General features: G+C 37.6%; 1 protein-coding gene across 1 annotated transcript; it reads right to left on the bottom strand.

Moving 5' to 3' along the window:
- Positions 1-203: 203 nt before the first annotated feature.
- Positions 204-10,699, bottom strand: LYVE1 (lymphatic vessel endothelial hyaluronan receptor 1). The gene is made up of 6 exons (XM_054275758.1): positions 8,768-10,699; positions 5,276-5,435; positions 5,030-5,169; positions 2,481-2,780; positions 1,641-1,719; positions 204-931 (listed from the first exon to the last, which is right to left on the bottom strand). Exons 1-6 carry the CDS (start codon positions 8,847-8,849, stop codon positions 745-747), a joined length of 948 nt encoding a protein of 315 aa, XP_054131733.1. The 5' UTR covers positions 8,850-10,699; the 3' UTR covers positions 204-744.
- Between the last annotated feature and the right edge of the window lie 1,471 nt (positions 10,700-12,170).

The raw sequence follows: 12,170 nt of genomic DNA, 5'->3' as shown, positions 1-12,170 counted from the left end.
GTCACCTGACACCTTTATTATGAAAGCCACACATAAATACACAAAAAAGATCTCCAGTATAAGTCTTGTTCAAGGATTTTTTTGTCTCCCTCTGTCAAATATCTCATGTAGAAGAATGATAACGGTTTCAATAAATAAAACAGTAACTTATGATACAATGAAGGTATCTGAGTTATTCATTGCTGTGTGTATATACACATCAGCATCTCTGTACCCTTCTTTGGGCATTTGACAGTGGGTTAATCCATTGAGTTTTTACTCCCTTGTAAACAGAACTGTTTCTTCTGTTTGTAAACAGACTTTTTTTTTTAAGCAGCATGCAACTACTGAATGGAAATAAGCTAATCTACATGAGGAAGAGCTACAGTGCCAGTTTTTATTTTAGGCATTAAGCTAGCAGACATCCTCCAGCCAGACATAAAAACCTTTTTGTTATATATTGATCTAAATTCCATGCAAATAGTTAATGCAGTGCATGTTGTTAATAGCATATTCCTAATTGCTTCTTTATTAAAGATGAAAAATGAGCTGTAATATGAATTTGCAAAATTTATTTCAAGTAAATAGGATACCATGTTCTTCTGCAAGAATATTTGTTGCCAAAGATGTAATCATTAAAAAAACAAGGTTTCATATGTTAAAGATGGAGAAAATATGAGTATTTACAATCACTTATGTTTAAAGCACTGCCAAGTTCTGTGTGCTTTATTTTATACTTCCATCAAGAACTGTACATTCTTTCCTTTAAACTTCTGCTTCTAGACACTTTACTGTGGCCTCAGGCTTAGTTTTACCGTCTTCTACCTTATTTCCATTATTCTGTGTTTCCTTCTCAGGTGTTTGGTCATTGGATTTTGTCTCTTTGAGAGCAGTAGTTACAACTGTTTCTTTTTGCTGCTTCTTGTTTATAAATGGTAAGGTTTTCTTGTACCTTTAAAAAGAAAAAAAGATAGTAAATCAGAAATATTGGGATAGTTTGGTAGTATCACTCAAACAGCTAGAATTAAATTACCATACTCAAGCAGAAGTCTCTCAGAGGATAGTGGCATGCTAGATCATTGTACTTTTTCCAGCAGTGTGCTTTCTAAAGAAATATTTTGGTATTTTTTTTAAAAACAGACAAGGCATATTCAGGATTTGTGGTACACAATGATAAAGCTGTCTGGACTAAGGTGTGAGAACTGCACACTTTTTAGTAACATTTAATAATGCACTGTGTTGAAGGTCTTAAAGTTTGACAAATGAGTTCAACAAATATTTTTTTCTGAGCAAAATCATAGTGCAATAATAAAAGCTTTCACCTTGCGTGTGACATAAAAAGAAAAGAGAAGGATAAAACTGGTTTATGTGTGAACTGATGCACATTTCAGTGTTGCTATTTTAACACACTTGGAAATGTTTCACACTAGGCATAATTGACCAATTAAAAGCAGGCAATATTTTTTGTGTTCCTTTTTTATAGCAGGGAGTGGCAACAACAAACTTATCTGCAAAAAAACAGGGTTTAAGATTTTTAAAATTTGTGCAGCACTATTATGTTGTCATCACTACTTCTCTGTTCTTTAGTATATATTTTAAATATTCAGTGATTTCACTCTAGGAGTTAATTCACTCCAAAAGAAAAAAAAAAGGCAACTTACTTTTTGATATAACAGACTGCTAGAACAACAGAGATAATGAAGAAGATGATTGCCAGTACAAGAAGTGCAGTGGGGATACCTGGAGATAAAAGTGATACAAGCACAGGGTTTTTATTAATGTACTTAAAGCTGATGTCCTGAAGGCTTAAGAACAAAAATCTGTATTCTTCTAAAACCGGCCTCATATAACAGTACATACACATGAACTGAAGAATAGAATATTAGGAAGATCAAAAGCTGAGTTACTCCTGCTCATTTCTTTCAGGATGGCCTAAAACTGGTGTTTAGGACATCCCTGACAGATATTTGTCTAATCTGCTCATTGGAGAGTTTTTACAACCTGCTTGGAGAACACATTCTTGTTATTAACTATCCTTACAGTTAGCATGCCTTTCCTCATGTTTGGTCTGTTTCTCCACTGCTGGCATTAGGTTTGCTTACTCACCTTGTATCTCAAGAACAATTAGCCTTCAAACTTTCTTGGCTTCTTTTGGTTTTAAAGAGCCTGCTGGTGAGTTTTCCATTACACTGAAAGTGTTTGCCAAGATTTTTTCTGAATTTTTTTTACCTCAAATCACATTAACCCGAAAGAACTTACACAATTTCACATTAAAATTTATCATAAAGTATAAAATCATATCTTAGTTCTTCTTAAAAACGATTTTTAAATCCTCTGCCCTATAAGCCTTGCTCTGCAAAACCAAAACAATCCTATTCTGCCTCTAGGTTCAGCTATATCAAAATGGATGGTGGAGCAGCAATAAAAATAGCTGCGAACAGTTTGACTACTGACTTCTACATAAATAGCTCTTTTCATTAAATATCCACCACATCCTTTACCTCCAAAAACAACAGCATCATTCTTAAAGGCCAGGTGGGGAGTGAGCTTGGGAGAGTCAGTGGAGAAGGGCTCCTCTGGCACTGGAGTGGTGGTGGGTGCCTCTGTTGGTGAGAGCGTTTCAGTCACGCACACCACTCGAAATCTCTTTCTCAGGAATTGTCCTGCCTCAGTCACAGCCTCAGCAGACACTGCTGTGGTGTTCTCAGTCAAATCAGAGGCTGAAGATGCAGTTACATCACTTGATGCCATTGATAAAGGAGGTGTAGTTGGGTCTGGTTCACAGGAATTAATCCGGACATCTGCAGCAGGGAAAAGAAATCCATAAAACTTGTGTTGGATGCGAGTTTTGTACTTACAGCACACACATTTATTGAAATTGTTCCTGAGTCTTTCCATTCTGGAAACTTTTATTTTTTTGTTCACAAAAGCTTTATCCAAACCAGCCAAATATATCCCATTTCAAATATGTGGTTACAACCTAGATTTTACAGCTTTTATCATTACTCACATAGTTTCACATTCCTTTGAGCAACCAAGGTACTCATTTTGTGATTCCAAACCAATGACTATATCCCTCATGAAAACTACTCAGAGTAATACTGCACTTAAAACCCGACAGTATAACTTCCCACAGAGCAGAGAGCAGCTTAACTGCAGATCCAATATGCAAAAATATTTCAATTATGTTATCTATATGTTCAAAATATATGCATGTACTGTTGATACTTGGAAAATTAATTTGATTTCCTGTAAAAAAAAATGTAGCCCATAAAAGTTCCAAATAAATCAGGCACCAATGTGAGATAATAAAAAGATTTGATTGTAAGTGAGGAGGAGAAAAAGATTTGATTGTAAGTGGGGAGGAGAAGATGGGAAGTAAAAAACTTCAGGTTTGAAGAAAAAGAAGTAATTTCCAAAGATTAAATAAATTAATAGAAGTGGATGTTGTCTATATAAAAATGTAGGTGCAAGTGAAGTTTTATATGGAATTGGAAGAGCTGAGCTCTGAATCAGGCTCCTGTCAAAATGTGAAAATTCTGCTTTGCTAGTGAAATTCTGTATTATGTAAAGCTATAAAAATGTCACTAAAGTAACAACCAGGTTAACATAAATAACAGGGAAAAGATGTATGTGCTGTTTTCCAAGTGAATCCCCATGGGGAGCCTGATGACGCAGTCACCTTTACAGAATGAAATGCCAAAGGGCAGGGCCTTGACACTTTTTCCACTATGGTTTTTCAAGAGCTTTTGGCAAGTTTTTTGGCACAAGAAAATTGACAAAATGAGCTTCTGACAAATATTTTTGAATGCAAAGAAATGCCTAGAACAGGCAAAAGTTTGGAAATTAAGATAAAGGACTGCAGAATGTGAAATATACATTAAATGGTTTGCTAACCATTGAGCAAGCTTAACTTTCTTCACACACTCTTACAGCATATATGTATTTATTTTCTTTTAATTAAAGCAAAACAAAGCAAATAATTTGGAGTTACTTGCTGCGCCTGTAGCATTACCCAATCTACCCAACATTTGCAATGCAGAATAACACATTTCATGCAGTGAATCACCATGTGCCACAGGCCTTCTCTCTACACCTTTATCCTCAGTCTCTTTGGAGCCTCCACTCTTCACAGGATCACAGGTCTTTACATTTTTGCATTTCCATCTTTCTCTTGCTTTCCAACTCTTGTTTACACAGTGTTCCTGAAAACTTTCAGGATTTTTTACATATCCTCTTGCTCTTGTTATCTAAAACTCACTGGCAAATCTAGGAACTGATTATAAATAATGAAATGATGCTTTATTTGGGTAATTATTGGAATATTTGTTATGTAATAACCATAGATATGAGACACATAGGAACATAATATCTCTAGTTACTTATTTTTAGTTAATGCCACAGAAGCTATTAGGAAACAATATTGATCTATTGTGCTGACACCTAACTTATATCAAGTTCTACTGTTGGACTTCAGTCTGTAAATAGCCAATGAGGGGAAGGGCAGGTCTTTTCACACCTAGGATGATGCAAATTAAAAAGAGCTGTTGGATTTTACCAATTAGGAATCTAATTAATTTTATGGTCTCTTGGCAGTTCTGGCTTATAATTTAATTTGGCTTAATGGATAGACCTCCCTTTATTAAAAAAATTCCAATTTTCCTGAAGTACCGCACTGTAGCCTTTTTGCAAGAGTAGACACACCACACACAGATATCCTGGTTAAAGATTCAATCACACTCTTTTAAATTATAATGCCAAATAATCAAAACACATTAAAAGCATTGTGTCAACATTAAGTAATGGTAAAAACAACTCTTCCTCAAGAGCTTTAATGGCAGCACCACATTATTAATTGGGATTAACTGAATTCACCTTTTGAATTTCTTGGAAGTTTCTGAGCTAAGAACAGCTTGACAATATTTAAGACTGGGGAAAGGGTGAAAAAATTACAGGAAATTACTCACTTTTATGATTTTTTTTCATGCAGATTTAAAAAATCTAATATAATCCAAAACACACAGAAAATGCAGTTTTCATGTTTACATACCTGAGGAATTGAAGCAGTAGAGATGAAATTTTTTATCCTTGCTAGCATACCATTTTACTATTCCAGTTTTTCCCTGACCACATCTCTGGTTGGATGTTATCCGAGGAATAACAGCAAATTCTTCTTTCACCCATCCATAGCTGCAACAAAAAGGATCAGTGCTTTTAGTGTGAGATTTGTCACCAGCCTCAGCTGGGTGTGAAGGTGCTCACTAAAGGCAGTGGGCCACTAGCTGATGGCACATACTTGCATGTTTCAAAGCCATGTTTCAAAGCCTCTTCCACTTGTATTTTACTGGCCAGCTCTAGGTTGAATTGATTACATCCATGACTTGCTTCTGAGAAATTCGCTTTCTGATCAAGATAAATTCCTATACCCTTGATCCTGCAAGGTGAATTAATGGAACCTGTAATTAGGCCATAAAATAGTCAAGGTTAGTATATGAATATTAACATTTATTCCTCATAAAGAATTTAAGATCAACTGAATTGAACATTTTTAAAGTTTCTAACTTGAGGATAACAGAAAACTAATTTCTAGTATGAAAGACACTTTAAAAATAGAATATATTTTTTAAACAGAGTAGTCTGAGATTTCAAATGGTTTGACTGTCATTAGACTAGATATAGCCCTTTTTGTTTCTTTTCTTTTTAAAAATAAATTAAAGCTAGCTGTTGCACCAAGGCATTCATACTGTTATTACACCCTTGTTATTGAGATAGTAGGGTATATAACAGAAAAGGAGATACACATATTTTCTCATGGAATTTATATACCAATAAGAAAATAAAAAATATTTTATAATTTCTGATATTCCTTATTCCTCCTAAACTCTTTTTTCTTTTTTTCCTAGCTTTGCATGATGCTTCCATCCCCCAGCCACTGTCAAGTGTTCCATTTACTGTGTTTGGCAGGGAGCAGGAAAAGAGGAGATAGGTGAATTTAACACTTTTCCAGGTAGTTCATGCAGCTTTTTAAATAGCCACAGCTGTCACACTCTCTGTGACACCTGCACCAGCAAGTGCATAGCTCAGGTTACACCTGCTCTTCTTTCTCATCTGTGTTAAGGGTATAGGCCAAATTTCAGGATTTGGCACAAATAAGGAAAAAGTGTATTACTATTTTGCTTTCTTATTTTACTGGGAGTATTTACTGGGAAAAAAAAGATCCTTTTGGAGTCACATGCAGTAATTGCCCTGTCAAATGAAACATTTTGGCATTTCATTGCAGACATGTCAGATAACCACAGGTGATACTTCCTTGCTCAATACGTTTGTCAGACTGTACTCACTAGGTGTTTACACTAATGTGTATTTCATAAAATCTGTGCTTCAGAATACAGGCAGTCCATAAACTCTCAAGGCAGGATGAAGTGATGCCCCCAAATCCACCCCACGACTTCTTCACAACACAAATTAAACTGAATTTTGTGAATGAAAACATAGAACAGGCAGCTAAGCTACTCTTGTGATGAGAAGGGGACAAAGGTGGCTAAGCTTGTATGGAGTGCTAAGAAACCAGACAGGCTTTTAGCTCCTGCTCCTTCTGGATGTGGGAAATGGCTGGAAATGGCTTTTGGAAAATGATGCCTCTGCTGTCCTTAAATTTGTTTAAATATTTGGAAGAGCAGTCTTTGAATCAGGTGGCTTTATTTCAGCAGAGAGGGAAAGCCACTGAAGCCTTGAGGAGTCCCCTCAGACAAACTGTGGCTGCATCCAGCCCTGAGCTGAACATAAGTCAAGCCCAGACACCTTGCAGGGGGATGCAGAGAAGCCCTGGTGCTCCATGAAGGTGTGTGTGCTCTCAGCAAGGACTTCAAGTCTACCATTTTCAGTCTATTATTTTCCTATCTTCAGATTTGAGCCAACACAACTTGTAAAAAATGTAATGTTGAGAAAGGAAGCTTCTCAATGACCAACTTCACAAATTTCAAATAAAGATGAGCAGCTGACTGAAAAGAATTTAAGGAAATCTTAGAAAATTACCTAGATACTTGTGAACTGCTACAGTCATTAGTCATCCAATTACAGGACAAATATTGTCACATGTGTATTGCAGGACAGATACACAGCATAATACAGAAATTCAGTGCCAGAAACTTAGCTTGCAAATTGTAAGAAAAGTGACTCTAGGTTGTGTCTTAAAATTTGCTAGGCCTTTTAAAACAAAACAGCGATTTATTGATACATTTTGTAAAAGATATGAATTTCCCACTGTGAGGAAGGAATCCAAAAAGAGAACAGTAACCTCTTCAAGTCTCTACATAGCTCATTAAATCACCTCTGAACTCTGTTCTAAAGATGCCTGAGTTATACAGGAGGCAGACTAATCCTTTAGAAGTACATTATCCTTTTTGGTCCATGAGCTGCACATAGCTGTACTTTAGGCTCTGCTCTATTTAGGTAATCTAGTACTGGCACATTCTGCTCAGTATTTTGGTCTTGGGTTAAAAATTTGGTTTACTGAAATAAGTGATAAGACCTAGACAGAAGAACATCACAGCAAGACAAAGTTACCATAGAACAGGAAGAAAATTGTTCAGCTTTTGTAAGCTGTGGATGTTGGCCTTGATGTGCATTAGTTCCCTTTTTGGTTTTTTTTTTTTTTTGGAGGGGAGCTGTTGTTTTTCTCTTTGCCTTGTGTCTAACCTTCATTCTGATTTATTAGAGTTCCCTTTGGCTGCTGGTGTCAGGGAACAGCAAGCAGGAGGCTGCTCCACAAGGAAGGGGACCATGAGCACAGGGTGACAGGCACAGTCCCACAGCACCTCAGCAGCACCAGAGTGGGGATGGTGGCAGGTTTCATTGCCACTCAGAGAGCAAGACAACGAGTCAGACACCCAGAAAGTCCCTTTGAGAACAGCAGGAGATGGCTCTACACATGCCTGAAAGTCTGTCCTGGAGACAAGGTTACCTACAGCCTAAATCCAGAGTGCATGTGTGAAGTCCAGACAACAAATCACTACAGAAGGGGATAGGACATGCCACAAAACAGCTCCAAGACACAGCTGGAGATCAGCCCTGAGCTCAGCTGGAGCTCTTGGAGCCATGAGGGTGCATGAGAAGGTGTTCCAAGGAAGGGCACTTCCTCAAGCTCTCCCTTTCCCCAGTGGAAATTGTACTGTGTTGGTTTTGCTGGAGGACACTACTGTTTTTAGGTACTCCAGTCCTGTGGAATTTCAACAGGACTTGAGTATCTAATTCACTCAGTCCATAAGTCTTTCAGTAGGTGAAAAAAATAAATTGTCTGCAATAACTGAGTGTGTTCTTTAACATAAATAGAACAAGTATTAAATCCTTAAAAAACAGCAAAGCATCTGGAGGCTTTTGGTGTGCATTGAGCTTCTGCAGATATCCCAGCAGCTACTGCAGGAAGGATGGATTCTGTCAAGTTAATAATGGAATTTGAAAGAGAACTGGTGTCGTGTTTTGCTCTGGTATTTAAAATGATACAAAATAAAGTTACATTTCAATGGATCTGAGCTTAATCCTAAATGTCATACCAGATCTTTAAAATAAGCAGTTTTGTGGCATTTAGATTCAAAGGCTTCAGCATTTTCAACAATTGCATTATATCAACAATGAAAGTTTCCCTATATACCAGTTTTTGTTGTACTGTATTCTCAACACCCTGTGGCTTTCTCTTCCAGAAACACATTTACACATGCTCCTTCTCCACATTTTTTTTTGTAAATCCAGCTACTTTTTTCTAGACTTTAAAAAGTGGAACTTTACATACCTGTTACAAAGTAATTTTGAGCCAGGAATGTCATAACCCAGATGGAAGACACTGCTGAGGTAACTCCAAGATAATTTGCCATTGCCACCAGCTTGGAAAACTCAGAAAAGTAGGAAATTCAAGGTAGTTTGTCTCCTGTGCTGAGGAAAGTTAAGGTATTGGATGCTGTCAGATGATGAGATGACTTCTGGAAAGCAACTCCAGCTGTCAGTGCAGTGCTTCATAGAAAGAATGGCAGAGGCAGCGTGGTGGCTGTCCCAGTGCAGGGCGAGGTCACGGAGCGGAAATCCCTCATCACCCTTTCCATTGGCTTTCATGTGGGATTGCTGGAAAATGTCATTGCTGCTGATTCAGAAGCACGGCTGAGGAAGGGAGATAAGGCTGTTACACTGCTAGGTCAGTAAACACTTCGAAAGAAGGTTTTCTTTTGCTGTTTTTTCCTGTTTTACTGATGAACAGATCATTATTCAGTTTGTCTATTCATCTGGTAAATAAAACAAATCTTCTATCGTATCACAATATGCCACACAAGATTTTTCTTTTTTATTGGAACTGGAAGGGCATCCATTCCCCATTGTCCTATTTGCCTTGATGGAGTTTTACTTTTTTTTTTCCTTAGAGTTCCAATGCAAAAGTAGTTCCCATAACACAGAGGTAATATGAAACTTATTTTTTACGAGATTTGCAGATACACTGCTGTAAATGGGATTCCTTGAGACCACAGGTACAGAGGTTGCAGCCACTTCAAATCACTGCTGCCTTCTGTGACATTCCAACAAAGAGTGATTCCCTTGGATTGATTCAAATCACAGATGGTCCTCACAGCTATAATTTTATAAGTTTCAAGAAGTCTTAGCAGATTTTTTTTCCGGAGGTTCCAATAAACACAGAGCAGGAATGGAGTTCACGGTATGGGCTAATTCCTTCCTTTAGTGTCAGTCATGTCTGCTGTATCTACGTTATTCCTGACAGATGTTTGTCTAACCTGCTCTCAAAGATTTCCAGTGACACATTCCTAACATTTCCTCTAATGCTCTTGTTCAGTGCTTCACTGTTCTTTACGGTTCAAAGGTGTTCCCTACACTAACTTGACTTAGCTATTCCCTGGTACAAGCCTATCACTTATTTCCTGCTGGCAATGGACATGGAAGATACTTTACTCCCTTATGTTTTGCAACTATTTTATGTTTCTAAAGAGTTATGCCTCTGCTCCCAGTTTTCCTTCAACTAAGAAACCCCTGCTGCCTCACTCTCTTGCTCCATGTGATACCTTGCCAATGTCAAGACTAATTAATAAATTGCTTTATACCTGCTTTACCAGTTCAGAATGGTGTCAGTCTTTTTATTTTTGCAACAGTATGATTTTCTTACATCATGTTCAACTTGTGATTCAGCAAACTTTTAGATGTCCACTGTCTCCAGGTTGTCTTCAGAGTCCTATAAACACAAGTGTAACAGTGTAAAGCTACCTCTTTAAACTGTGGTCTGCATTTAGAAAGTCCCCGGTCAATACATGAGATAGCATTAACTTTTAATGGGGCACAGGCACATCTCCTGCAGCAGCATGTAACAGGGTTATTAGATGGTGCTCTGTAACACAGACAGGGCCTGAAGAGAATGCTGGGGGTCAGTGAGATCATGTCTCCATTAGCAATGATGAAATGAAAATTAGGTTGTGTTTGGGCTGTGGTTTGGAACTGAATTTGGTAAAACTCAATGAGATCTTTAGACAAAGTTCTAGCTCCAATTTCTGTTTCCCTCCCTCATTGTGCTGTACTCACCTGCTTCTACAAAGCCATGGCAAAGTCAGATACTGTAATCAGACTTAGCTCCCGCTTGAAGAAGGCTGTAAGAAGATTCACTGGCATTTATAAGGTAGAAGCAGAAACTAATTATTAGTTATTCTGTAGGTCTCAAGGACTACATACTGTGGTTGTAAAAACACATTTTTTTTCCATTGAAAAAACTTACCTTGATCTGCTACGTATTTCCTACCATGAAAACTAACAAATAGCTGGGTTTCTGATATTTTAAAATTGCATACTACTTGTCCTGCCAGATCGTAACATTTTGTACCATGGCTAAGTTCCTTTAGTCAAACTCTTGATGTTTAGTAGGACTTTTAGCTGTAAAAATGAGATAAACATCTTTCAACACCAAACAATACAAGCTCCTTCACAAGGTCTTCCAGATTAGGAGAGGGAGAACAGAATTTTAGAATGAGGAAGCAAGACTGAAATAACTTTGGTTTTTGTGTGTTTCTTCCTTTTTATAGTTCAGCTGCTCCAAAACTGTGTGGAAGATCACTTATCTGGACTGTAACAGTACAAAAGGTCTTTAACCTTTTGGTGTGTCTTCTTCATAATCAGTGTGGTAAAAAAAGCAGATCTATGCTGAATGATTAATTAGTCTTTGACCTAAATAGTTATGGTAACCTATATGAAAAATTCCCGACCTTTTATGTCAGCATGTTTTAAAATGCTGATGAGAATTGCTAACAACTTTTGATAAGGCAGAACACATGTAACTGTTCTCTACAATAATTTCAAAAGGAACCTTGAAACCTGAACAACAGTAGAGGAAACAAAAAAATTGTTCATATAGAAAATTCAAATATCAGGGTCTGTCCATGGAAACAGTAATTCTTTTCCAGGTTGTTGATGTCCCAGAGTTTGTCCCTGGGGGGACCATCAGAGATTCAGAACTTTAGGATTGACTCCTACCCACTGTCAGGCAAGTCTGCTCCCCACTAGACTTCCCAGACCTCCCAAGTCCACAAAGCAAATAAAAACTCCTGACCTTTCCCCCAGAATCTCTGGGTTACAATTTCCCTTGTGGCTCCCATGTTCAGCCTCCTCTGGGACACATGGCCTCCCCCTGAAGCAGGAGTTAAACTCTCCCCAGGATATTTCAGCTTCCTCTCTCAGCTGGTTTCTAGGGCATGGCAAGGATGATGATGATCCTGCTTCCAAACACTTTCTCCATTGACACAGGAGCTCGTTCTCCTCTTCTGTACCATTTTCCTGAAGAACTGGAAGACTAAGAGCAAGATCCTCCAAACACGTAACAGTGTAGACAAGGCAGGACTTATTTCATGAGGACACGGCCATCAATACGCAGACACAGCACTCCAAATCTTTAAGGTAAAAACACTGAGGACTTTGAAACCATAATTTTATTTCAAAACTCAAGTATGTGATACTATACAGTACAATACCAGCACACTTGTGCAAAATCTTACAATATTACAAATTTAAATATGATACACAAAAATAGTGCCCTTTTGAACTTCCTTTTGCTAGAAACATTTGTGCTGTGCAGGAGAAACCATAAATGTGTCTTGTTAAAGCATAAAAATAAATATTGCACCTCAAGAAAACTATTTCAGTGTTAATAGCATAAA

This window comes from Melozone crissalis, unplaced genomic scaffold, assembly GCF_028551555.1.
Source record: "Melozone crissalis strain CALT ecotype California unplaced genomic scaffold, PUWL_Pcris_2 ptg000018l_1, whole genome shotgun sequence".
Lineage (NCBI taxonomy): Eukaryota > Metazoa > Chordata > Aves > Passeriformes > Passerellidae > Melozone > Melozone crissalis.
Note: the sequence above shows the minus strand (reverse complement) of the source record. Positions and strands in the feature narration are given on the sequence as shown.

Excerpts from the sequence above, each read along its gene's own strand:
- LYVE1 (XM_054275758.1), bottom strand. The coding sequence starts at position 8,849 with ATGGCAAATTATCTTGGAGTTACCTCAGCAGTGTCTTCCATCTGGGTT. Across the intron at positions 5,436-8,767 it reads TCAAAATTACTTTGTAACAG|GTTCCATTAATTCACCTTGC; the intron begins GTATGTAAAGTT and ends GCCTAATTACAG. Across the intron at positions 932-1,640 it reads GCAGTCTGTTATATCAAAAA|GTACAAGAAAACCTTACCAT; the intron begins GTAAGTTGCCTT and ends TTCTTTTTAAAG.